This window comes from Lithobates pipiens, unplaced genomic scaffold (genome assembly GCF_037356315.1).
Source record: "Lithobates pipiens isolate NorthernLeopardFrog02 unplaced genomic scaffold, aLitPip1_a1.2 Scaffold_35, whole genome shotgun sequence".
Classification (NCBI taxonomy): Eukaryota; Metazoa; Chordata; class Amphibia; order Anura; family Ranidae; genus Lithobates; species Lithobates pipiens.
Genome location: NW_027507811.1, coordinates 13,100,233 through 13,127,876, shown reverse-complemented (window position 1 = coordinate 13,127,876; position 27,644 = coordinate 13,100,233). Strand labels below are relative to the sequence as shown.

Genomic DNA, 27,644 nt, shown 5'->3' with positions numbered 1-27,644 from the left:
TAAAGTCCCTGCATATATAGCCACCAACATTCTAACACTAACTTATCTAGCCCTGTAAAGAAAAAGAAAATCAGTTTATATACCTTTTTTGAAGGCGATCCGACCCGATCTCCAGCGGTGGAAGCTCTGCTGAGTACACATCCGACAACGGCTGTGAAATTAATGGTGAGTGATGTCACCCATAGACTTACTATGGGCTTCCGTTGGCGGATGTGTCCTCTGCACCCTCCTACACAGCGAAGCCGTGGCTGACAACTCAGTGTGGGATCGGAGCTTCCGCCGCTAGAGATCTGGTTGGATCCCCTGCAGAAAAGAATATTGATTTTTTTCTTTACAGTATAGTTTTAGAATGTTGGTGGCTATAGATGCAAGGATTTTAGTTTTAGCATGGACTTCCACTTTTAAAATGCTAAATTCCTTTAAATAACATGCCCGTGGGTGTGCACATCTGTACGATGTATACAACCTACTACAGCAGCACTGATATTTACAAATATAAAAAAAATTATGTTTGTATTACTGGCAAAATGACAATTCCCAGCCTCTTACTTCTGTGTATAAACAAAATGATGCAACGTAATGTAGACTGCGGTATTTATATTCAGCACAAGGTGGCGATCTCACGTATATTGTCAGTGGAACGCAAAACCAGGAAGTGATGTCAGGTGCAGACAGGAAGTGATGTCAGAGTATAAACAGGAAGTTCCAGGCGAAAGGTGGGTCGGGAGGAAGTAGAGAGGAGACATTGCTGGATCTGGCAGCAGAGGAGGTAATAAGATCTTATTTTATATTTACACCCAGTAACCCCCCCGTCATGTCCGTCCTCTTCCTCCATAGTCACTGTGTCCATCCGGAGCCACTGGTTTATAGACCAGATACATCCTAAATATAGAACCATTTATCCAACTGTCCATCCAGAGCCTCTGGTTTATAGACCGGATACATCCTAAATATAGAACCATTTATCCAACTGTCCATCCAGAACCTCTGGTTTATAGACCGGATACATCCTAAATATAGAGCCATTTATCCAACTGTCCATCCAGAGCCTCTGGTTTATAGACCGGATACATCCTAAATATAGAACCATTTATCCAACTGTCCATCCAGAACCTCTGGTTTATAGACCGGATACATCCTAAATATAGAGCCATTTATCCAACTGTCCATCCAGAGCCTCTGGTTTATAGACCGGATACATCCTAAATATAGAACCATTTATCCAACTGTCCATCCAGAGCCTCTGGTTTATAGACCGGATACATCCTAAATATAGAGCCATTTATCCAACTGTCCATCCAGAGCCTCTGGTTTATAGACCGGATACATCCTAAATATAGAGCCATTTATCCAACTGTCCATCCAGAGCCTCTTGTTTATAGACCGGATACATCCTAAATATAGAGCCATTTATCCAACTGTCCATCCAGAGCCTCTGGTTTATAGACCGGATACATCCTAAATATAGAGCCATTTATCCAACTGTCCATCCAGAGCCTCTGGTTTATAGACCGGATACATCCTAAATATAGAGCCATTTATCCAACTGTCCATCCAGAGCCTCTTGTTTATAGACCGGATACATCCTAAATATAGAACCATTTATCCAACTGTCCATCCAGAGCCTCTGGTTTATAGACCGGATACATCCTAAATATAGAACCATTTATCCAACTGTCCATCGAGAGCCTCTGGTTTATAGCCACAGTCTTGAGATGCAGGGTCTATCTGAGTCAGTCATCCCTATACTCTAATGCCGCGTACACACAACCAAACTTTCCAGAAGACTAGGTCCGATGGACTTTTCAGTGGAGTTCCGACGGACTTTCCAAACAAACGGACTTGCCCACACATGAACAGACTAAGTCCGTTTGAAAGTCCATTTATTTTGAACGTGATGACGTAAGACAGGACTAAAAAAGGAAGTTCAATAGCCAGTAGCCAATAGCTTCCCTTGCGTCGTATTTGGTCCATCAGACCAGCATACAGAAAAACGGTTTTCCCGATAGGTATTGAGTCCGCCGGTCAGATTTGAAACATGTTCTATTTCTAGGTCTGTCGGATTTTGATAACGAAAAACAATCGGATTAGCCCACACACGATCGGATTGTCGTACGGACTGATCCCGTCAAACCTAGTCGGATGGAAAATTGTGTGTACGCAGCATTAGAGGATAGGAAATCAACATCTTCTGAAGTCTACCATCATACTTGGAAGGCCTGCTTATTTGGTACAAGTTGAGGAGTGTTCATCCTAGATGGCCTGTGGGACACATTCAGTTTTTTCTCCAGTCTTGTCTGGGTCAGAATTTGGCCTTGAGTACCATCGAAGGGCAAATCTTGGCCTAGGCTATTCTTTTTCAGTGACCTTTGTTCTCTCGCTCTCTAGTTAAGGCCTTTGTTCAGGGTGTCACCTAAATATCTTCCCCTGTATGTTTTTCTGTGCCCCCTTGGAACTTTAATCTGGTTCTTGTGGTTCTTCAGAAGCCTCCTTTTGAACATGTTACAATATTCCTTTATCTAACCTCACTTGCAAGGTGGCCTTTCTTGTTTCTACCACCTTTGCATAGAAGGTCTCTGAGTTAGCAGTCTTGTCCTGTAAGGAGAACTTCTGAGTGTTGGTGAAGAACGAGGCTAAAGTATCCTTCCTCCCAGAGGTGGTCTCTTCTTTCCATCTCAACCAGGACATTGTCCTTCCTTTCTTATGTCCTCCTTTCCACTGTCTAGCTCTTTGAGAGTTTTTACCTGGGGTTTAATATCGGGAGATGTTCCTGCAGCCTATATATATAACTCAGTGGTAATGACTACAAATCCTGTGTCCTATACTCCAAGAAATAGATTTTACTGGCAAATTAACAATCCTGTTTTTTTGTTCATAGTTTTGTTGTGTCTGGACCCAAGATTATAACTCTGTCACATTCTTCGGCGGTGTCACGCTCCCTATAGGCTATGGCAGTGTCACGCTCCCTGTAGACTATGACAGTGTCAGTCTCTCCATAGACTAGACTATGGCAGTGTCACGTTCCCTGTAAAGCATGGCATTGTCACGCTTTCCGTAGACCATGGCATTGTCAAGCTTTCCATAGACCATGGCAGTGTCACGCTTTCCGTAGACCATGGCAGTGTCACGCTTTCCATAGACCATGGCAGTGTCATGCTTTCCGTAGACCATGGCAGTGTCACGCTCACCATAGCCTATGGCAGTGTCACGCTCCCCGTAGACCATGGCAGTGTCGCGCTCCCCGTAGACCATGGCAGTGTCGCGCTCCCCGTAGACCATGGCAGTGTCGCGCTCCCCGTAGACCATGGCAGTGTCGCGCTCCCCGTAGACCATGGCAGTGTCACGCTCCCCGTAGACCATGGCAGTGTCACGCTCCCCGTAGACCATGGCAGTGTCACGCTCCCCGTAGACCATGGCAGTGTCACGCTCCCCGTAGACCATGGCAGTGTCACGCTCCCCGTAGACCATGGCAGTGTCACGCTCCCCGTAGACCATGGCAGTGTCACGCTCCCCGTAGACCATGGCAGTGTCACGCTCCCCGTAGACCATGGCAGTGTCACGCTCCCCGTAGACCATGGCAGTGTCACGCTCCCCGTAGACCATGGCAGTGTCACTCTCCCCGTAGACCATGGCAGTGACGCGCTCTCCGTAGACCATGGCAGTGTCGCGCTCTCCGTAGACCATGGCAGTGTCGCGCTCTCCGTAGACCATGGCAGTGTCGCGCTCCCCGTAGACCATGGCAGTGTCGCGCTCCCCGTAGACCATGGCAGTGTCGCGCTCCCCGTAGACCATGGCAGTGTCGCGCTCCCCGTAGACCATGGCAGTGTCGCGCTCCCCGTAGACCATGGCAGTGTCGCGCTCCCCGTAGACCATGGCAGTGTCGCGCTCCCCGTAGACCATGGCAGTGTCGCGCTCCCCGTAGACCATGGCAGTGTCGCGCTCCCCGTAGACCATGGCAGTGTCGCGCTCCCCGTAGACCATGGCAGTGTCGCGCTCCCCGTAGACCATGGCAGTGTCGCGCTCCCCGTAGACCATGGCAGTGTCACGCTCCCCGTAGACCATGGCAGTGTCACGCTCCCCGTAGACCATGGCAGTGTCACGCTCCCCGTAGACCATGGCAGTGTCACGCTCCCCGTAGACCATGGCAGTGTCACGCTCCACGTAGACCATGGCAGTGTCACGCTCCCCGTAGAACATGGCAGTGTCACGCTCCCCGTAGACCATGGCAGTGTCACGCTCCCCGTAGACCATGGCAGTGTCACGCTCCCCGTAGACCATGGCAGTGTCACGCTCCCCGTAGACCATGGCAGTGTCACTCTCCCCGTAGACCATGGCAGTGTCACGCTCTCCGTAGACCATGGCAGTGTCACGCTCTCCGTAGACCATGGCAGTTTCACGCTCTCCGTAGACTATGGCAGTGTCATGCTACCTGTAAATTATACCAGTGCCATGCTCCCTGTAGACTATGCCAGTGTCATGCTCTCAGGAGACTAGGCCTGAGCCTCGCTCTCCTGGGACTTTACCAGTGCTACACCTATCTGTTATCCTGTTAGCTTTGACTTCCTTTGAGGAATTCTCCCAATCTGACTTTCTGTAATCTAGAACCTTAGATTCTGATATTTCAGATTTTTTATTGTTCTCTGTTTGTGAACTTTTTCACGCTATGTCTGAAGCCTTGGTTGTACACTTAGCTATCTTTCCTTTAACAAAAATACATTTTTGGGCATCCTTTTAGTTTCAGAGAGGTCTAAGTGCTACCGATTTATGTCCCTGTGTGCACAGATGCTACTTTTGCTTTAGATACTCTGTATCACCAGACTTGCCCAGGTGTCCTGGCGAGCCCTAGAATTGACCATTCTAGAGTGAGTTCTATTGTTGCCTGTACACTAGTATGTCATGACCTGAACCTGGTGACTTGCTTCTCAGTTTCAGTTGGATACCAGTTGCTGCCAATCCCACGATCCATCTTTAGAAGGACACAAGGATCTCTACAAGGACGTCATGATGGAGAATCAGCCGCCCCTCACATCACCGGGTAAGAGGAGACTTTATTGTAAAGGAGAGAGCAGTACGGAGGCTCCACCTAGATCCCCCATCATCTGATAAACACATAGAAACAATGTATTCAGTCAGTGTGTGTGTTTCCTACAGATGGATCCAGTAATGGGAACCCACCAGAGAGATGTCCCCGTCCTCTGTACTCCACACAGGAAGGTGACACCATCCCCCACCATCATCAGGTAGATGAGGAACAATCACTGATAGTTATGATTTTTATGCAAGCATATGTGTTACAATGAATGTCTTATTATATATTTAGAGTGGAGACCTCGGGGATGATAATATTGTTGTTAAAGAAGAGTATAAAGATGAGGATGAGGAGTATGGAGTAATAAAGGAGATTTCTGAAGGACACCAGGATCTCTACAAAGATAATATGATGAATCCGTCTACTAACAGAAACCCACCAGAGAGATGTCCCCGTCCTCTGTATTCCTGGGATTCCACACAGGAAGATCACACCATCCCTCACCATGATCAGGTAGACGGGATGGAGTTTGTAGACCTCAAAATGTATTCTAAACCTTGAGAAAATGTTCTTCTAGGTCAGTGATGGCGAACCTTGGCACCCCAGATGTTGTGGAACTACATTTCCCATGATACTCATGCACTCTGCAGTCTAGTTGAGCATCATTGGAAATGTAGTTCCAAAACATCTGGAGTGCCAAGGTTCGCCATATCACATCTATGTAATCTCTTCTTGTTCTTTATTACAAATGTATTTTGTCATCTTTGGGATTTAGTGGGAAGAACTGAAGGACATCAAAGTTGAGGTGAAAGAAGAAGAAGAAGAGACGTTGGTGAGTGAAGTGGATAAGGGGGTCTTCCGTGTTCTTGGTATTTCACACAGGAAGATCATACATTGGGATGTGCCGATAAACACATGTATGTTCCTGCTCGAGAACCGAGCATCGTATATAGATGTGGTATTTCCACCACTTCTATACATGACACCTTCCTGCTGACACTGGTTCCTAAGGGAGCAGCGGGTGCTTGCGCCTACTGTGTCCCTGGCAACCACTGACATCACCAGGATTCCCTGCCAGCAAAGCAAAGACGCAGGTGTAGCAGGGACATCATTGCCCAAATATGGCCATTGGCCATATTTGGGCAATGATGTCATCACTATAACCACTATAGTCATCACTATACCCACCCATTCCCTTATATCCTTATCACCACTATAGTCATCACTATACCCACCCGTTCCCTTATATCCTTGTGAAACGTTTGTGTGTCTTCATTTCCAGGTTTTTTGTTTTGTGAATGTGTAGGGGTACTAAGTACCTCTACTCATTCACATGGGAAAGGGGGGGGGGGGTGGTATCTTGGGGCCCTCTTAATATTAATGAGGTATTTGAAATTCCAATAAGACCCCCACAACCACTGGCCAGGGTTGTAGGGAAGAGGCCCTTGTTGCCTTTATCAGCGTGGGGACAAGGTGCTTTGCCAGTATGGCATCCCCCATGTTCTCCCCCATGTTGGAGCATATTACCTTGTATGGATGGGTCACTCTTGTCCCCCCCCACTGCCCATCCCCTTTTATGACCACCCAGGCTGTGTGCTCAAATTAAAGGTCTAGTTTTGGATCTTTTAGGGGGGTCCTCAGCCCTTTTTCTTACCCCTTTAAAATGTTTTTAAAAGCTTTATCATCTTTGGGGGTTTAGGATGAAGAACTGAAATACATCAAAGTTGAGATCAAAGAGGAAGAAGAAGAAGAGACGTTGGTGAGCGGAGATGAACCATTTATGGAGGAGGATGAGATGATTATGGAACGGAAACGGGAGGGAACTTCTTTTTTTATTGACAAAAGTAAGTAATAAGCGCCAAAAGTTGAAAAAGTTCAAAGGTTGAAAGAGATGTAGATCGAGAGTGTTCACTCCAAAGGGAAAAATCAAAAAGCAAACCCAAACCTACAGCAGGTCCAAATGAAGGTGAGAAAATGCATAGAACTTGGCTCAGCTAGGACGATAGATTTTATTTCTTGATCTAAAAGACAATCTTATAGCTCCCAGAGTCAAAATTCTTCATGGCTTTTCCAGGAAATATTGCTAGTCCTGTACATTTGTATTTACAAACCCATCCAGTCATATTTTTAAAAGTAATTTACTAAGTCCAGTAGACGAAGTTCCTTTGGAAGACTATTAAACATTTTCACAGCTCTTACCAAAAAAAAAAGAATCCTTTTCATATACAGAAATAAACCTTTTTTTAAATTATTTAATCATACACTGAATATTATGTGTGGCAGTAACCATTCTTGAAGACCTCCTGTATCTAGTACCTACTGTACACCATATGAGTGGTCCATCCCATGTTCTTCGGTATGTTGTCATATTTCCAGGAGATGAGGTGGAGGAAGGTCTATCTTCATTCTTAGTTACAAAGTCATCAATGTACAAATCGAAATATTACGTGCCAATCTTTAGTGATGTCAGTAGCCATCTTTGAAGATCTCCTATATCTAGTACCTGCTGTACACCATATGAGTGGTCCATCCAATGTTCTTCAGTATGTTGTGATGTTTCCATAGGATGAGAAAGACCCATCTCCATTCTCACAGTTACAATGTACAAATCGAAATATTATGTGCGGCTCTTTAGTGATGTCAGCAACCATCCTTGAAGACCTCCTATATCTAGTACCTGCTGTACACCTTATGAGTGGGCCATCCCATGTTCTTCAGTATGTTCTCGTGTTTCCATAGGATGGGGAAGACCCATCTCTATTCTCACAGTTACATTGTAAAAATCTAAATATTACGTGCCACTCTCTAGTGATGTCAGTAGCCATCCTGGAAGACCTCTTCTATCTAGTAAATAGTATCTGGTGGAGGAAGATCCATCATCATTCTCACGGTTCCAGTGTCATCAATGTACCTAGTATCTGGTGGAGGGAGGCTCATCTCCATTCTCACAGTTACAGTGTCATCAATGTACCTAGTATCTGGTGGAGGGAGGCTCATCTCCATTCTCACAGTTACAGTGTCATCAATGTACCTAGTATCTGGTGGAGGGAGGCCCATCTCCATTCTCACAGTTCCAGTGTCATCAATGTACCTAGTATCTGGTGGAGGGAGGCCCATCTCCATTCTCACAGTTCCAGTGTCATCAATGTACCCAGTATCTGGTGGAGGGAGGCCCATCTTCATTCTCACAGTTCCAGTGTCATCAATGTACCTAGTATCTGGTGGAGGAAGGCCCATCTCCATCCTCACAGTTCCAGTGTCATCAATGTACCTAGTATCTGGTGGAGGAAGATCCACCATCATTCTCACAGTTCCAATGTCATCAATGTACCCAGTATCCGGTGGAGGGAGGCCCATCTCCATTCTCACAGTTCCAGTGTCATCAATGTACCTAGTATCTGGTGGAGGAAGATCCACCATCATTCTCACAGTTCCAATGTCATCAATGTACCCAGTATCCGGTGGAGGAAGGCCCATCTCCATTCTCACAGTTTCAATGTCATCCATACCAGATCCTTTATCCAAGAATGCAGCCTGACTGGCCAGGGGAGTGGGGGGGGGGGGAGTTCTGTACCTGAACCATAGCAGGCCACATGCCCTCAACATGGCAACCAGACCACCCCTCATCCTCCCTGCCAAAGTACCTTTCCCCAATGTTGATGAGGACAAGGGCCTCTTCCCCACAACCCCAGTTCCATTGTCATCAATGTACCTAGTATCTGGTGGAGGAAGATCCATCATCATTCTCATGGTTCCAGTGTCATCAATGTACCTAGTATCTGGTGGAGGGAGGCCCATCTCCATCCTCATTGTTCCAATGTCATCAATGTACCTAGTACCCGGGGTGGGAAGATCCATCTCCATTCTCACCGTTCCAGTGTCATCAATGTACCTAGTATCTGGTGGAGGGAGGCCCATCTCCATTCTCACGGTTCCAGAGTCATCAATGTACCTAGTATCTGGTGGAGGAAGATCCATCATCATTCTCACAGTTCCAGTGTCATCAATGTACCTAGTATCTGGTGGAGGAAGATCCATCATCATTCTCACGGTTCCAGTGTCATCAATGTACCTAGTATCCGGTGGAGGGAGGCCCATCTCCATTCTCATTGTTCCAATGTCATCAATGTACCTAGTACCCGGGGTGGGAAGATCCATCTCCATTCTCACAATTCCAATGTCATCAATGTACCTAGTATCTGGTGGAGGGAGGCCCATCTCCATTCTCACGGTTCCAGTGTCATCAATGTACCTAGTATCTGGTGGAGGGAGGCCCATCTCCATTCTCACGGTTCCAGTGTCATCAATGTACCTAGTATCCGGTGGAGGGAGGCCCATCTCCATTCTCACGGTTCCAGTGTCATCAATGTACCTAGTATCCGGTGGAGGGAGGCCCATCTCCATTCTCACGGTTCCAGTGTCATCAATGTACCTAGTATCTGGTGGAGGGAGGCCCATCTCCATTCTCACGGTTCCAGTGTCATCAATGTACCTAGTATCCGGTGGAGGGAGGCCCATCTCCATTCTCACGGTTCCAGTGTCATCAATGTACCTAGTATCTGGTGGAGGAAGATCCATCTCCATTCTCACAGTTCCAGTGTCATCAATGTACCCAGTATCTGGTGGAGAGAGGCCCATCTCCATTCTCACCGTTACAGTATCATCAATGTACCTAGTATCTGGTGGAGGAAGATCCATCATCATTCTCAGTTCCAGTGTCATCAATGTACCTAGTATCTGGTGGAGGGAGGCCCATCTCCATTCTCACAGTTCCAGTGTCATCAATGTACCTAGTATCCGGTGGAGGGAGGCCCATCTCCATTCTCACAGTTCCAGTGTCATCAATGTACCTAGTATCCGGTGGAGGGAGGCCCATCTCCATTCTCACAGTTCCAGTGTCATCAATGTACCTAGTATCCGGTGGAGGGAGGCCCATCTCCATTCTCACGGTTCCAGTGTCATCAATGTACCTAGTATCTGGTGGAGGAAGGCCCATCTCCATTCTCACAGTTCCAGTGTCATCAATGTACCTAGTATCCGGTGGAGGGAGGCCCATCTCCATTCTCACGGTTCCAGTGTCATCAATGTACCTAGTATCTGGTGGAAGAAGGCCCATCTCCATTCTCACAGTTCCAGTGTCATCAATGTACCTAGTATCCGGTGGAGGAAGATCCATCATCATTCTCACAGTTCCAGTGTCATCAATGTACCTAGTATCCGGTGGAGGAAGATCCATCTTCATTCTCACAGTTCCAGTGTCATCAATGTACCTAGTATCCGGTGGAGGAAGATCCATCTTCATTCTCACAATTCCAATGTCATCAATGTACCTAGTATCTGGTGGAGGAAGGCCCATCTCCATTCTCACGGTTCCAGTGTCATCAATGTACCTAGTATCCGGTGGAGGGAGGCCCATCTCCATTCTCACAGTTCCAGTGTCATCAATGTACCTAGTATTCGGTGGAGGGAGGCCCATCTCCATTCTCACAGTTCCAGTGTCATCAATGTACCCAGTATCCGGTGGAGGAAGATCCATCTTCATTCTCAGTTCCAGAGTCATCAATGTACCCAGTATCCGGTGGAGGGAGGCCCATCTCCATTCTCACAGTTCCAGTGTCATCAATGTACCTAGTATCCGGTGGAGGAAGGCCCATCTCCATTCTCACAGTTTCAATGTCATCCATACCAGATCCTTTATCCAAGAATGCCGCCTGACTGGCCAGGGGAGTGGGGGGGGGAGTTCTGTACCTGAACCATAGCAGGCCACATGCCCTCAACATGGCAACCAGACCACCCCTCATCCTCCCTGCCAAAGTACCTTTCCCCAATGTTGATGAGGACAAGGGCCTCTTCCCCACAACCCTGGCCCTGTGGTTGTGGGGGTCCAAGTTCAGGGGACTTATTGGAATATGGAAGTTCCATAATAAATAACCTTCAGACTGAACACTTAGCTCTTCCGTGGTCATCAATGCACAAATCCAGTTACTTGGTGTGGTTTGGGTGTATTGTATCCTTAATCTGGTTGGTATTCATAGTTTGGTGTAACGATTCCCCCCCAATTTCCATGCTGGAGCTCCGAGAGACGTCTTAGTGCCGGACCAACATATATGACTCCTGAATGTAAGACTTGAAAAATTGTTTTAATTTTTGAAAAATTGTTTTCTTACAGATGGACGCTTTGTTCTGAATTCCTCGGAGGGAGATCCAATTTTATCTCCAGATTTGAAGGCAGAAGATGATGACCTCACACAATGTTCTCCAGGAGAAGATCCCGTTACTCCAACCGCACATCACAGACCTTATCATCTGGAGGGATCAATGGATCCTTCTAATCCTGAGGGATCTTCTAAACGTTCCCGTACTATGACTTCAGATGTCCATCTAAGATCAATGGATCCTTCTAATCCTGAGGGATCTTCTAAACGTTCCCGTACTATGACTTCTCACGGTGCGGATCAATCAACACATCCAACCAATCCCATGGAGTCTTCTTTACTTGATGGAGGTCACACAGGAGGGCCTTCATTGTCATGTTTAGATTGCGATAAGTATCACCCTAATAACACAGCATTACCGAAACAGCATAAAAGCTGTTCACAGTGCGGGAAATGTTTCACAGGTATAGGACACCTTCTTATACACCAGAGAATTCACACGGGTGAGCGTCCCTATTCATGTTCGGAGTGCGGGAAATGTTTCACTCAGAAACAACACTTTCTTATACACCAGAGAAGTCACACAGGCGACCGCCCTTACTCGTGTTCAGAGTGCGGGAAAGGTTTCTCCGAAAAGGGGAGACTTATCAGGCACCAGAGAATTCACACGGGCGAGCGTCCTTTTTCATGTTCGGAGTGCGGGAAAAGTTTCAGTCAGAAAGAGGGCCTTCTCAGACACCAAAGGACTCACACCGACGAGCGCCCCTTTTCGTGTTCGGAGTGCGGGAAAAGTTTCGGGGCGATAAAGCACCTGCGCGTGCACCAGAGAAGCCACACGGGGGAGCGTCCTTATTCGTGCGAAGAGTGCGGGAAAAGTTTCACCCAGAAAGGAAGCCTTCATACCCACCAGAGAATTCACACGGGCGAACGTCCTTATTCGTGTCCAGAGTGCGGGAAGTGTTTCCCTAAGAAAGGAAACCTAAATCAACACCAGAAAGTTCACACAGGTGAGCGCCCGTACCCGTGTTCACAGTGCGGGAAAAGTTTCAAGCACAAAAACGAACTCATCACACACCAGAGGATTCACACCGGGGAGCGCCCTTATTCGTGTTCAGAGTGCGGGAAATGCTTCACTCGGAATACGAACCTTATCAAACACCAGAAAGGCCACAAGTGTTCTCATTCGTGTTCAGAGTGCGGGAAAAGTTTCCCTGAGAAAGAAAGTCTAGCTGAACACCAGAGATGTCACACGGAGGCGTGTGCTTGATCACGTTCACAGTGCGGGAAATGTTTGAAAGAGGAAAAAGATCACTTCTTGCACACCAGAGGGGTTCACGTGGATAAAACGCCCCGAGTACAGAGTGCGGGAAAGGTATTATTCGCATAGGAAACCATTGGTAATCACCATAAAACCCTGAGAGGCGAGCGTCGTTTCTCATGCACAGGGTGTGGGAAACTGTGCCAGGACAAGGTCATCTAGAGCCAAGGGGTGAACATGCCAACCTGCGCCCCCCCCCAAGATTTATGAGCTTTATGTGTCAGCAAAAATCCCCCCCCAAAAAAACTTGAGCGCTTAAGCAGGACCGGGAAAAGAGGTGGGCAGGGAGGGCAGACCCGGGCACTGTGGTATCATGTCAGGGGGGGCACCATGGGGAGATTGAGGGGAAGGGATTTGTGTTGAAAGGGGTAATTTATGGGGGTGGGTGGAGGTAAGAATTGTCTTGGGAGAGGAAATTTTGAGGGGGGTGATTTGTGTTGGAAGGGGGGATTTGGGGGGGCTTGAGCTACAAAAGGTAATCAGGTAGAGGGGGATGGGATTTGTGCAGGGGGGAATTGTTTTCTTTTGGGGGGGGTTTTAATAGTACGGATGATTGGGGGTATTTGATCTAGGAGGGGATTTTCTTTGGGGAGGGATTTGTGCTGGGAGGGGGGAAAGATTTGTGTTTGGAGGGGAAATTTGAGGGGCTAGGAGGCGGTTATTTTTGGGGAAGGATTTGTGATGGGGCATATGGGGATTTAAACTGGGGGGAATGGGGGGGCACAGATTTGTGCTGGGAGGGAGTATTTTAGCAGGGGGGTGGATTTGTACTAGCAGATTAGCTCTTCATTTTTCTGAGGGGAAGGAGATTTTTGCTGACACATAATGCTCCCGCATCTTGGGCTGGGGTGGGGGCTGTTGATGACCTTGACCCGGCACTGCCCCTAAGCATAAATCCCCCCTTCTACCAGTACAAATCTGCCCCCCTGCTGAAATCCCCCCACTCCCAGTGCAAATCTTTGCTCCCATCCCCCCATTTAAATCCTCTCTCTCCCCATCACAAATCCTGCCCCAAAAATAACTCCCCCCTGCCCTTTTAGACCCTCAAGTGTCCCCTCGGAGCACAAATCCACCCCCCCCCCACTGCAAATCCCCTTTCCCAGCACAAATTCCCCTCCCCCATTCCTCGATCTTAGCACAAATCCCCCCTCCCCCCAAAAATCCTCTCCTACCACAAATCCTCTTCCCCCATCCCCCTTCCCAACACAAATCGGCCCCCACCCAAATTCCTAAAACAATTCTTACCCCCTAAATTCCCCCTTCCAACACAAATCCCCTCCCCCACAAATTCCTCGTGGGGGGAAGACATCCTCTTCCCCCCCTCCTAACACAAATCCCCCCCCAAATTTCCCCTCCTAAAACAATTCTTACCCCCTGCCACCTCCTAAATTCCCCCTTCCAACACAAATCCCCTCCCCCAATTTCCTTGTTATGTCCCCCCACCTCCCATGATACCGCAGTGCCCGGGGGGCAGCCGCTCCTCCTGCCCACCGCTTGCCCTGGCCCTGGTGGGAAATGTTTTTAATTTATAATGTAGAGATGGCCTGCATTTGTAGCATAACCCTCCCAAATCCCCCCTCCTAGCACAAATCTTCCCCATCCCCCCTCAACACAAATACCCCCCCCCCAAATTTCCTCTCCTAGTACAATCCTCTATCCTAGCACAAATCCCCCCCCCCCAAAAAAAAATCCTCGCCTACCACAAATACTCTCCCCCCCCTCCCAACACCAATCACCCCCCTAAATTTCCTAAAATAATCCTCTATCCTAGCACAAATCCCCTCCAAAAAAATCCTCTCCTAGCAAATATCCTCTTCCCCCAACACATATTATCCCCCCCCCAAACTTCCCCTCCTAAAACAATTCTTACCCCCTGCCACCTCCTAAATTCCCCCTTCCAACACAAATCTCCTCCCCCAATTTCCTTGTGATGCCCTCCCACCTCACATGATAACACAGTGCCTGGGGGGCAGCCGCCCCTCCTGCCCACCCCTTATCCTGACCCTGGTGGGAAATGCTTAATTTATAATGTAGACACAGCCTGCTTTTGTAGCCCCCCCCCCAAATTTCCCCACCTAGCACAAATCCTCTTCCCCCCCTCCCAACACAAATCACCCCCCCCCCCCGCCAAAATTGCCCCTCCTAAAACAATTCTTACCCCCTAAATTCCTCCTTCCAACACAAATCCCCTCCCCACAAACGCCTCGTGGTGCCCTCCCACCTCACATGAAACCACAGTCCCCCAGGGCAGCCGCCCCCCTCCTGCCCACCCCAAAGTTGTCCATTGGTGACGGATAACGGTGAATGATGAGCCTTGAATTATTACTTTCACTCGTGTGTTCAACCGTACCTACAACGCATGGCGCAATTGTCATACGTGGGCGCCCTTAAGGTGCATGTTTTCATTCATTGGGGCAAGTATGTGGGGGGGCATGGGGACTTTCAAAAATTTTGGGATATTTTTCTGATTATTCTACTTCATGTTTTGTAAGGGTTTTAGTTTTGTCATATTGTAAAATGAATTGCTATCGGCAGAGGGCTGGTAAGCTCCATATGTGATGACGTAGGGCAGGTGACAGGTTCTCTTTTAAGGAGACATTAAGGGTCCATTACAGTGGTCTCCAAACTGTACTCCTCAGGTCAGATGCGGCCCTTTGCTTTCCTTTATGAGGTCCTTGGGGCAATATTTCTGCCACTGATAGCAACCATGGGAAACCATTCCCTCCAATGACACCCATGGTGGGGCGCTATTCCTTCGATTTACACCAATGAAGAGGCACCATTCCTTCCACTGATACCAATAAAGAGGCACCCTTCCTTCGACTTACACCAATGAAGAGGCACCCTTCCTTCGACTTACACCAATGAAGAGGCACCCTTCCTTCGACTTCCACCAACGAAGAGGCACCATTCCTTCGACTGATACCAATGAAGAGGCACCATTCTTTTGACTGATACCAATGAAGAGGCACCATTCCTTCCACTGATACCAACGAAGAGGCACCATTCTTTTGACTGATACCAATGAAGAGGCAACATTACTTCCACTGTTACCAATGATGGGTCACCATTCCTTCCACTGATAGCAAACATGGGAAACTATTCCCTCCAATGACACCAATGAAGAGGCACCATTTCTTCCGCTGACACCAATGAAGAGGCACCATTCCTTCCACTGACACCAATGAAGAGGCACCATTCCTTTGACTTACACCAATAAAGAGGCACCATTCCTCTCACACTGATACCAATGATGGGGTACCATTCCTCCCACTGATACCAATGATGGGGTACCATTCCTCCCACTGATACCAACGAAGAGGCACCATTCTTTTGACTGATACCAATGAAGAGGCAACATTACTTCCACTGGTACCAATGATGGGTCACCATTCCTTCCACTGATAGCAAACATGGAAAACTATTCCCTCCAATGACACCAATGAAGAGGCACCATTTCTTCCGCTGACACCAATGAAGAGGCACCATTCCTTCCACTGATACCAATGATGGGGTACCATTCCTTCCACTGACACCAACAATTGGGCACCATTCCTTCCACTGACACCAACGATGGGGTACCATTCCTTCCACTGATACCAATAATGGGGTACCATTCCTTCCGCTGACAGCAATAAAGAGGCACCATTCCTTCCACTGACACCAACGATGGAGCACCATTCCTTCCACTGACACCCACAATTGATCACTATTCCTTCCACTGACACGGATGAGACACAATTCCTTCCACTGATACCAATGATGGAGAACCATTTTTTCCATTGACACCAATGATGAGGCACCATTGCCTCCACTGACACCAATGATGAGGCACAATTCCTTCCCCTGGCACCAACAACGGGGCACTATTCCTTACACTGATGCCAACAATAGATGACTATTCCTTCCACTGACATCAGTGATGGGGCACCATTCCTTCCACTGACACCAACAATGGCATGTTATTCCTTCCACTGACACCAACAATGGCATGTTATTCCTTCCACTGACATCAGGGATAGGACATTATTCCTCACAATGATACAGATGAGGCACTATTCCCCCCCCCCCCCCCCCACTGATACCTACAATTGGCAACATTCTTCCAACCGATACCAATGATGGAGCACTACTACTCCTCCTCCTGACCACAGGCACTATGTAAATTTTCTCCCACCGATAACCAAGCCTCTGGTGTTGTCTACTCGCACTGACCCCCCACAGAAGGACCGCAATCTGGCCATATGCTTAGCAAGTTTAGAGACCCCTGGTCTATTAGAGCCTTAATGTCACCTCTGAACTCCACTGAAGCTAATTAAGCACAGAGCTTCTTCTACCGCTGACAGCCGCCATGATGGCCCCGGGTGGCCAGGAGGGGCAGTGGAGCACAGAATATATGGAGGGGATCAAGTTGGGAGCAGAGCCATCTACTGTAGTAATACATGGCCAAAGTTTGCCATACACAGAGAACCAAGTTATTATTAAATGTATTATTTTTAACTACATTTATATAAGATGTGATTTTGAGTCGAAATTTTCTTCATTCTGTGGGATTGACTTATTTTAATTTTGTTAAATAAACAAGAAAGCTCTACACTTACAACATCGAATTCTGCATCCTCTTTTTTATTTTTTTTTACAAATGATCATAATTCTTAGATGAATGGAATGTGCTCTGTTCATAAAGACTCACCCATGAGTGTTTTTATTAGTGAGCTCCCAAAGAATGTAGCTTGGCTTGTGGAGAAAGCAGTGTGGATGCTGGGAGGAGATCTGTCAGGGAATGTAGTGTGGATGGTGGAGGAGATCTGTCGGAGAATGTAGTGTGGATGGTGGAGGAGATCTGTCAGGGAATGTAGTGTGGATGGTGGAGGAGATCTGTCGGAGAATGTAGTGTGGATGGGGGAGGAGATCTGTCAGGGAATGTAGTGTGGATGGTGGAGGAGATCTGTCGGAGAATGTAGTGTGGATGGTGGAGGAGATCTGTCGGAGAATGTAGTGTGGATGGTGGAGGAGATCTGTCGGAGAATGTAGTGTGGATGGTGGGAGGAGATCTGTCAGAGAATGTAGTGTGGATGGTAGAGGAGATCTGTTGGAGAATGTAGTGTGGAGGGTGGAGGAGAGCTGTCGGAGAATGTAGTGTGGATGGTGGGAGGAGATCTGTTGGAGAATGTAGTCTGGATGGTGGAGGAGATCTGTCGGAGAATGTAGTGTGGATGGTGGAGGAGATCTGTCGGAGAATGTAGTGTGGATGGTGGAGGAGATCTGTCGGAGAATGTAGTGTGGATGGTGGAGGAGATCTGTCGGAGAATGTAGTGTGGATGGTGGAGGAGATCTGTCGGAGAATGTAGTGTGGATGGTGGAGGAGATCTGTCGGAGAATGTAGTGTGGATGGTGGATGAGAGCTGTCGGAGAATGTAGTGTGGATGGTGGGGGGAGATCTGTCGGAGAATGTAGTGTGGATGGTGGAGGAGAGCTGTCGGAGAATGTAGTGTGGATGGTGGGAGGAGATCTGTCGGAGAATGTAGTGTGGATGGTGGGGGGAGAGCTGTCGGAGAATGTAGTGTGGATGGTGGGAGGAGAGCTGTCGGAGAATGTAGTGTGGATGGTGGGAGGAGATCTGTCGGAGAATGTAGTGTGGATGTTGGAGGAGATCTGTCGGAGAATGTAGTGTGGATGGTGGAGGAGATCTGTTGGAGAATGTAGTGTGGATGGTGGGAGGAGAGCTGTCGGAGAATGTAGTGTAGATGGTGGAGGAGATCTGTCGGAGAATGTAGTGTGGATGGTGGAGGAGAGCTGTCGGAGAATGTAGTGTGGATGGTGGGAGGAGATCTGTCGGAGAATGTAGTGTGGATGGTGGTGGAGATCTGTCGGAGAATGTAGTGTGGATGGTGGAGGAGATCTGTCGGAGAATGTAGTGTGGATGGTGGTGGAGATCTGTCGGAGAATGTAGTGTGGATGGTGGAGGAGATCTGTCGGAGAATGTAGTGTGGATGGTGGGGGGAGAGCTGTCGGAGAATGTAGTGTGGATGGTGGAGGAGATCTGTCGGAGAATGTAGTGTGGATGGTGGAGGAGATCTGTCGGAGAATGTAGTGTGGATGGTGGGAGGAGATCTGTCGGAGAATGTAGTGTGGATGGTGGAGGAGATCTGTCGGAGAATGTAGTGTGGATGGTGGGAGGAGATCTGTCGGAGAATGTAGTGTGGATGGTGGAGGAGATCTGTTGGAGAATGTAGTGTGGATGGTGGAGGAGATCTGTCGGAGAAGGTAGTGTGGATGGTGGAGGAGATCTGTCGGAGAATGTAGTGTGGATGGTGGAGGAGATCTGTCGGAGAATGTAGTGTGAATGGAGGAGGAGATCTGTCGGAGAATGTAGTGTGGATGGTGGGGGGAGAGCTGTCGGAGAATGTAGTGTGGATGGTGGAGGAGAACTGTCGGAGAATGTAGTGTGGATGGTGGAGGAGAGCTGTCGGAGAATGTAGTGTGGATGGTGGGGGAGATCTGTCGGAGAATGTAGTGTGGATGGGAGAGGAGATCTGTCGGAGAATGTAGTGTGGATGGTGGAGGAGATCTGTCGGAGAATGTAGTGTGGATGGTGGGGGGAGAGCTGCCTGAGAATGTAGTGTGGATGGTGGAGGAGAGCTGTCGGAGAATGTAGTGTGGATGGTGGAGGAGATCTGTTGGAGAATGTAGTGTGGATGGTGGGAGGAGATCTGTCGGAGAATGTAGTGTGGATGGTGGGAGGAGAGCTGTCGGAGAATGTAGTGTGGATGGTGGAGGAGAGCTGTCGGAGAATGTAGTGTAGATGGTGGAGGAGATCTGTCGGAGAATGTAGTGTGGATGGTGGAGGAGAGCTGTCGGAGAATGTAGTGTGGATGGTGGGAGGAGATCTGTCGGAGAATGTAGTGTGGATGGTGGTGGAGATCTGTCGGAGAATGTAGTGTGGATGGAGGAGGAGAGCTGTCGGAGAATGTAGTGTGGATGGTGGAGGAGATCTGTCGGAGAATGTAGTGTGGATGGTGGTGGAGATCTGTCGGAGAATGTAGTGTGGATGGTGGAGGAGATCTGTCGGAGAATGTAGTGTGGATGGTGGGGGGAGAGCTGTCGGAGAATGTAGTGTGGATGGTGGAGGAGATCTGTCGGAGAATGTAGTGTGGATGGTGGAGGAGATCTGTCGGAGAATGTAGTGTGGATGGTGGGAGGAGATCTGTCGGAGAATGTAGTGTGGATGGTGGAGGAGATCTGTCGGAGAATGTAGTGTGGATGGTGGGAGGAGATCTGTCGGAGAATGTAGTGTGGATGGTGGAGGAGATCTGTTGGAGAATGTAGTGTGGATGGTGGAGGAGATCTGTCGGAGAAGGTAGTGTGGATGGTGGAGGAGATCTGTCAGAGAATGTAGTGTGGATGGTGGAGGAGATCTGTCGGAGAATGTAGTGTGAATGGAGGAGGAGATCTGTCGGAGAATGTAGTGTGGATGGTGGGGGGAGAGCTGTCGGAGAATGTAGTGTGGATGGTGGAGGAGAACTGTCGGAGAATGTAGTGTGGATGGTGGAGGAGAGCTGTCAGAGAATGTCGTGTGGATGGTGGGGGAGATCTGTCGGAGAATGTAGTGTGGATGGTGGAGATCTGTCGGAGAATGTAGTGTGGATGGTGGAGGAGATCTGTCGGAGAATGTAGTGTGGATGGTGGAGGAGATCTGTTGGGGAATGTAGTGTGGATGGTGGAGGAGAGCTGTCGGAGAATGTAGTGTGGATGGTGGAGGAGAGCTGTCGGAGAATGTAGTGTGGATGGCTGAGGAGAGCTGTCGGAGAATGTAGTGTGGATGGTGGAGGAGATCTGTCGGAGAATGTAGTGTGGATGGTGGGGGGAGAGCTGCCTGAGAATGTAGTGTGGATGGTGGAGGAGAGCTGTCGGAGAATGTAGTGTGGATGGTGGAGGAGATCTGTTGGAGAATGTAGTGTGGATGGTGGGAGGAGATCTGTCGGAGAATGTAGTGTGGATGGTGGGAGGAGAGCTGTCGGAGAATGTAGTGTGGATGGTGGAGGAGAGCTGTCGGAGAATGTAGTGTAGATGGTGGAGGAGATCTGTCGGAGAATGTAGTGTGGATGGTGGAGGAGAGCTGTCGGAGAATGTAGTGTGGATGGTGGGAGGAGATCTGTCGGAGAATGTAGTGTGGATGGTGGTGGAGATCTGTCGGAGAATGTAGTGTGGATGGTGGAGGAGATCTGTCGGAGAATGTAGTGTGGATGGTGGTGGAGATCTGTCGGAGAATGTAGTGTGGATGGTGGGGGGAGAGCTGTCGGAGAATGTAGTGTGGATGGTGGGGGGAGAGCTGTCGGAGAATGTAGTGTGGATGGTGGAGGAGATCTGTCGGAGAATGTAGTGTGGATGGTGGAGGAGATCTGTCGGAGAATGTAGTGTGGATGGTGGGAGGAGATCTGTCGGAGAATGTAGTGTGGATGGTGGAGGAGATCTGTCGGAGAATGTAGTGTGGATGGTGGGAGGAGATCTGTCGGAGAATGTAGTGTGGATGGTGGAGGAGATCTGTTGGAGAATGTAGTGTGGATGGTGGAGGAGATCTGTCGGAGAAGGTAGTGTGGATGGTGGAGGAGATCTGTCAGAGAATGTAGTGTGGATGGTGGAGGAGATCTGTCGGAGAATGTAGTGTGAATGGAGGAGGAGATCTGTCGGAGAATGTAGTGTGGATGGTGGAGGAGATCTGTCGGAGAATGTAGTGTGAATGGAGGAGGAGATCTGTCGGAGAATGTAGTGTGGATGGTGGAGGAGATCTGTCGGAGAATGTAGTGTGGATGGTGGAGGAGATCTGTCGGAGAATGTAGTGTGGATGGTGGGGGGAGAGCTGTCGGAGAATGTAGTGTGGATGGTGGAGGAGAACTGTCGGAGAATGTAGTGTGGATGGTGGAGGAGAGCTGTCGGAGAATGTAGTGTGGATGGTGGGGGAGATCTGTCGGAGAATGTAGTGTGGATGGTGGAGATCTGTCGGAGAATGTAGTGTGGATGGTGGAGGAGATCTGTCGGAGAATGTAGTGTGGATGGTGGAGGAGATCTGTTGGGGAATGTAGTGTGGATGGTGGGAGGAGATCTGTTGGAGAATGTAGTGTGGATGGTGGAGGAGATCTGTTGGAGAATGTAGTGTGGACGGTGGGGGGAGATCTGTCGGAGAATGTAGTGTGGATGGTGGGAGGAGAGCTGTTGGAGAATGTAGTGTGGATGGTGGAGGAGATCTGTTGGAGAATGTAGTGTGGATGGTGGAGGAGATCTGTCGAAGAATGTAGTGTGGATGGTGTAGGATAGCTGTTGGAGAATGTAGTGTGGATAGTGGAGATCTGTCAGGGAATGTAGTGTGAATGGTGGAGGAGATCTGTCGTAGAATGTAGTGTGGATGGTGGAGGAGATCTGTTGGAGAATGTAGTGTAGATGGTGGAGGAGATCTGTTGGAGAATGTAGTGTGGATGGTGGAGGGGATCTGTCGGAGAATGTAGTGTGGATGGTGGAGGAGATCTGTCGGAGAATGTAGTGTGGATGGTGGGGGGAGATCTGTCGGAGAATGTAGTGTGGATGGTGGAGGAGAGCTGTCGGAGAATGTAGTGGGGATGGTGGGAGGAGATCTGTCGGAGAATGTAGTGTGGATGGTGGAGGAGATCTGTCGGAGAATGTAGTGTGGATGGTGGGAGGAGATCTGTCGGAGAATGTAGTGTGGATGGTGGAGGAGATCTGTTGGAGAATGTAGTGTGGATGGTGGAGGAGATCTGTCGGAGAAGGTAGTGTGGATGGTGGAGGAGATCTGTCGGAGAATGTAGTGTGGATGGTGGAGGAGATCTGTCGGAGAATGAAGTGTGGATGGAGGAGGAGATCTGTCGGAGAATGTAGTGTGGATGGTGGGGGGAGAGCTGTCGGAGAATGTAGTGTGGATGGTGGAGAAGAACTGTCGGAGAATGTAGTGTGGATGGTGGAGGAGAGCTGTCGGAGAATGTAGTGTGGATGGTGGGGGAGATCTGTCGGAGAATGTAGTGTGGATGGGAGAGGAGATCTGTCGGAGAATGTAGTGTGGATGGTGGAGGGGATCTGTCGGAGAATGTAGTGTGGATGGTGGGGGGAGAGCTGCCTGAGAATGTAGTGTGGATGGTGGAGGAGATCTGTCGGAGAAGGTAGTGTGGATGGTGGAGGAGAACTGTCGGAGAATGTAGTGTGGATGGTGGGAGGAGATCTGTCGGAGAATGTAGTGTGGATGGAGGAGGAGATCTGTCGGAGAATGTAGTGTGGATGGTGGGGGGAGAGCTGTCGGAGAATGTAGTGTGGATGGTGGAGGAGAACTGTCGGAGAATGTAGTGTGGATGGTGGAGGAGAGCTGTCGGAGAATGTAGTGTGGATGGTGGGGGAGATCTGTCGGAGAATGTAGTGTGGATGGGAGAGGAGATCTGTCGGAGAATGTAGTGTGGATGGTGGAGGGGATCTGTCGGAGAATGTAGTGTGGATGATGGAGGAGATCTGTCGGAGAATGTAGTGTGGATGGTGGAGGAGAGCTGTCGGAGAATGTAGTGTGGATGGTGGAGGAGATCTGTCAGAGAATGTAGTGTGGATGGTGGAGGAGATCTGTCGGAGAATGTAGTGTGGATGGTGGAGGAGAACTGTCGGAGATTGTAGTGTGGATGGTGGAGGAGATCTGTCGGAGAATGTAGTGTGGATGGTGGAGGAGATCTGTTGGAGAATGTAGTGTGGATGGTGGAGGAGATCTGTCGGAGAATGTAGTGTGGATGGTGGGAGGAGATTTGTCGGAGAATGTAGTGTGGATGGTGGGAGGAGATCTGTCGGAGAATGTAGTGTGGATAGTGGAGGAGAGCTGTTGGAGAATGTAGTGTGGATGGTGGAGGAGATCTGTCGGAGAATGTAGTGTGGATGGTGGGAGAAGAGCTGTCAGAGAATGTAGTGTGGATGGTGGAGGAAAGATGTCGGAGAATGCAGTGTGGAGGAGAGCTGTCGGAGAATGTAGTGTGGATGGTGGAGATCTGTCGGAGAATGTAGTGTGGATGGTGGAGGAGAGCTGTCGGAGAATGTAGTGTGGATGGTGGAGGAGATCTGTCGGAGAATGTAGTGTGGATGGTGGAGGAGAGCTGTCGGAGAATGTAGTGTGGATGGTGGAGGAGATCTGTCGGAGAATGTAGTGCGGATGGTGGAGGAGATCTGTCGGAGAATGTAGTGTGGATGGTGGGGGGAGAGCTGTCGGAGAATGTAGTGTGGACGGTGGAGGATATCTGTCGGAGAATGTAGTGTGGGTGGTGGAGGAGATCTGTCGGACAATGTAGTGTGGATGGTGGAGGAGAGCTGTCGGAGAATGTAGTGTGGATGGTGGAGGAGATCTGTCGGAGAATGTAGTGCGGATGGTGGAGGAGATCTGTCGGAGAATGTAGTGTGGATGGTGGAGGAGAGCTGTCGGAGAATGTAGTGTGGATGGTGGGGGAGATCTGTCGGAGAATGTAGTGTGGATGGTGGAGGAGATCTGTCGGAGAATGTAGTGTGGATGGAGGAGGAGATCTGTCGGAGAATGTAGTGTGGATGGTGGAGGAGATCTGTCGGAGAATGTAGTGTGGATGGTGGAAGAGAGCTGTCGGAGAATGTAGTGTGGATGGTGGAGGAGATCTGTCGGAGAATGTAGTGTGGAGGGTGGAGGAGAGCTGTCGGAGAATGTAGTGCGGATGGTGGAGGAGATCTGTCGGAGAATGTAGTGCGGATGGTGGAGGAGATCTGTCGGAGAATGTAGTGTGGATGGTGGAGGAGATCTGTCGGAGAATGTAGTGTGGATGGTGGGAGGAGATCTGTCGGAGAATGTAGTGTGGATGGTGGAGGAGATCTGTCGGAGAATGTAGTGTGGATGGTGGAGGAGATCTGTCGGAGAATGTAGTGTGGATGGTGGAGGAGATCTGTCGGAGAATGTAGTGTGGATGGTGGAGGAGATCTGTCGGAGAATGTAGTGTGGATGGTGAGAGGAGATCTGTCGGAGAATGTAGTGTGGATGGTGGAGGAGATCTGTCGGAGAATGTAGTGTGGATGGTGGGAGGAGATCTGTCGGAGAATGTAGTGTGGATGGTGGAGGAGATCTGTCGGAGAATGTAGTGTGGATGGTGGAGATCTGTCGGAGAATGTAGTGCAGATGGTGGAGGAGATCTGTCGGAGAATGTAGTGTGGATGGTGGAGGAGATCTGTCGGAGAATGTAGTGTGGATGGTGGGAGGAGATCTGTCGGAGAATGTAGTGTGGATGGTGGAGGAGATCTGTCGGAGAATGTAGTGTGGATGGTGGAGGAGATCTGTCGGAGAATGTAGTGTGGATGGTGGAGGAGATCTGTCGGAGAATGTAGTGTGGATGGTAGGAGGAGATCTGTCGGAGAATGTAGTGTGGATGGTGGAGGAGATCTGTTGGAGAATGTAGTGTGGATGGCGGGAGGAGATCTGTCGGAGAATGTAGTGTGGATGGTGGAGGAGATCTGTCGGAGAATGTAGTGTGGATGGTGGAGGAGATCTGTCGGAGAATGTAGTGTGGATGGTGGAGGAGATCTGTCGGAGAATGTAGTGTGGATGGTAGGAGGAGATCTGTCGGAGAATGTAGTGTGGATGGTGGAGGAGATCTGTTGGAGAATGTAGTGTGGATGGCGGGAGGAGATCTGTCGGAGAATGTAGTGTGGATGGTGGGAGGAGATCTGTCGGAGAATGTAGTGTGGATGGTGGTAGAGATCTGTCGGAGAATGTAGTGTGGATGGGAGGAGATCTGTCGGAGAATGTAGTGTGGATGGTGGAGGAGAGCTGTCGGAGAATGTAGTGTGGACGGTGGAGGAGATCTGTCGGAGAATGTAGTGTGGGTGGTGGAGGAGATCTGTCGGACAATGTAGTGTGGATGGTGGTAGAGATCTGTCAGAGAATGTAGTGTGGATGGTGGAGGAGAGCTGTCGGAGAATGTAGTGTGGATGGTGGGGGAGAGCTGTCGGAGAATGTAGTGTGGATGGTGGAGGAGATCTGTCGGAGAATGTAGTGTGGATGGTGAAGGAGATCTGTCGGAGAATGTAGTGTGGATGGTGGAGGAGAGCTGTCGGAGAATGTAGTGTGGATGGTGGGAGGAGATCTGTCGGAGAATGTAGTGTGGATGGTGAAGGAGATCTGTCGGAGAATGTAGTGTGGATGGTGGAGGAGATCTGTCGGAGAATGTAGTGTGGATGGTGGAGGAGAGCTGTCGGAGAATGTAGTGTGGATGGTGGGAGGAGATCTGTCGGAGAATGTAGTGTGGATGGTGAAGGAGATCTGTCGGAGAATGTAGTGTGGATGGTGAAGGAGATCTGTCGGAGAATGTAGTGTGGATGGTGGAGGAGAGCTGTCGGAGAATGTAGTGTGGATGGTGGGAGGAGATCTGTCGGAGAATGTAGTGTGGATGGTGAAGGAGATCTGTCGGAGAATGTAGTGTGGATGGTGGAGGAGATCTGTCGGAGAATGTAGTGTGGATGGTGGGAGGAGATCTGTCGGAGAATGTAGTGTGGATGGTGGAGGAGAGCTGTCAGAGAATGTAGTGTGGATGGTGGAGGAGATCTGTCGGAGAATGTAGTGTGGATGGTGGGGGAGAGCTGTCGGAGAATGTAGTGTGGATGGTGGAGGAGATCTGTCGGAGGATGTAGTGTGGATGGTGGAGGAGATCTGTCGGAGAATGTAGTGTGGATGGTGGAGGAGATCTGTCGGAGAATGTAGTGTGGATGGTGGGGGGAGATGTTTTGGAGAATGTAATGTGGATGGTGGAGGAGATCTGTCGGAAAAAATGTAGTGTGGATGATGGTGGGTTCAAGACCTTGTATTGTGAATGGGGTTCACCCTCACCAGCAGGAGGGAAGCTCCTTTTCTTAACCACCACCACGCCAAAATGTAGGCTCAAATCTAGTAGGTTTGTACTACCAGTCACAGACACTGGTTTCCCAAGATGGCTGCCTGGAGCCCATAGCAGAGGACTAGGTAGTCTCCAATGCTACCCTTAAGAAGTGCTACAGCTACAGTTCAAATCGATGAACAAAATGCATCACAACACCGGCCTTCAAAGACCTTCAGGCTTTCAAGAGGCATAAGTTACGCATCTAATTCCGTTACTACCTATCTCATTATAGAGATCCCGGTGTACCACAACTGTAGAAGCGCCACACAATGACCGCATTTTGGAAAGCAGGCACCCTAGTGCTTGGTGACACAGTACATCTGACTTTTGTGACTGGTGCTCGGTGGCTGGTTCTAGGTGGTGATTAAGGTCCTGTTTGTGGTTGACAATGGTTCCCGGTGACACTGTCACTGGTTCTAGGTGGTGATCAGGATAATGTGGATGACACTGGTTCCTAGTAACACTGTGGACTGGTGCTAGGTGGTGATCGGTACACTGTTTGTGGTTGACACTGATTCCTGGTGACACTGTCACTGGTTCCAAATGGTGATCAGGACAATGTGGATGACAGTTGTCCCTGATGATGCTGTTACTGGTGCTAGGTGGTGATCAGGACACTTTTTGTGTGTTGACACTGGTTCCTGGTGACACTGTGACTGGGGCTAGGTGGTGATCAGGACAATATGGCAGACATTGGTTCCTGGCGACACTGTGACTGCTTCTAGGTGGTGATCAGGACAATATGGCTGACAGTGGTCCCTGGTGACATTGTAACTGGTGCTAGGTGGTGATCAGGACACTTTTTGTGGTTGACACTGGTTCCTGGTGACATTGTGACTGGTGCTAGGTGATGATCAGGACAATGTGGCAGACATTGGTTCCTAGTGACACTGTGAACGGTTCTAGGTGGTGATCAGGACAATGTGGCTGACACTGGTCCCTGGTGACATTGTGACTGGGGCTAGGTGGTGATCAGGACAATATGGCTGACACTGGTTCCTGGTGACTCTTTGGCTGGTGCTAGTACCTGATGACACTGTTATGTCACATTTACATGGGCATCTGCACCTCTACCACATCTGGCTGGTGGCTAACAAGTTAGCATTGAAGTTGGACAGTGTTGTACACATTGCTGTGGCCATGTTGCTTGGTTGCAAAAATGATACAGCATGTCGTGTTTGGCAGGTGGTGCCGATGTCAACCGTGACCATTCAGGTGAA

General features: G+C 49.1%; 2 protein-coding genes across 2 annotated transcripts in view; both read left to right on the top strand.

The window, feature by feature from the left end:
* Nucleotides 1-27,644, top strand: part of LOC143955498 (uncharacterized) — a 97,726-nt gene that overhangs the window by 46,470 nt on the left and 23,612 nt on the right. The window lies entirely within an intron of this gene.
* LOC143955694 (uncharacterized) lies at nucleotides 624-17,124 on the top strand. Its single transcript, XM_077465806.1, has 7 exons — nucleotides 624-769; nucleotides 4,927-5,035; nucleotides 5,152-5,240; nucleotides 5,321-5,542; nucleotides 5,805-5,861; nucleotides 6,729-6,873; nucleotides 11,199-17,124. Exons 2-7 carry the CDS (start codon nucleotides 5,002-5,004, stop codon nucleotides 12,449-12,451), a joined length of 1,800 nt encoding a protein of 599 aa, XP_077321932.1. The 5' UTR covers nucleotides 624-769; nucleotides 4,927-5,001; the 3' UTR covers nucleotides 12,452-17,124.

Excerpts from the sequence above, each read along its gene's own strand:
- LOC143955694 (XM_077465806.1), top strand. The coding sequence starts at position 5,002 with ATGATGGAGAATCAGCCGCCCCTCACATCACCGG. Across the intron at positions 5,036-5,151 it reads GCCGCCCCTCACATCACCGG|ATGGATCCAGTAATGGGAAC; the intron begins GTAAGAGGAGAC and ends TGTTTCCTACAG. Across the intron at positions 6,874-11,198 it reads TTCTTTTTTTATTGACAAAA|ATGGACGCTTTGTTCTGAAT; the intron begins GTAAGTAATAAG and ends GTTTTCTTACAG.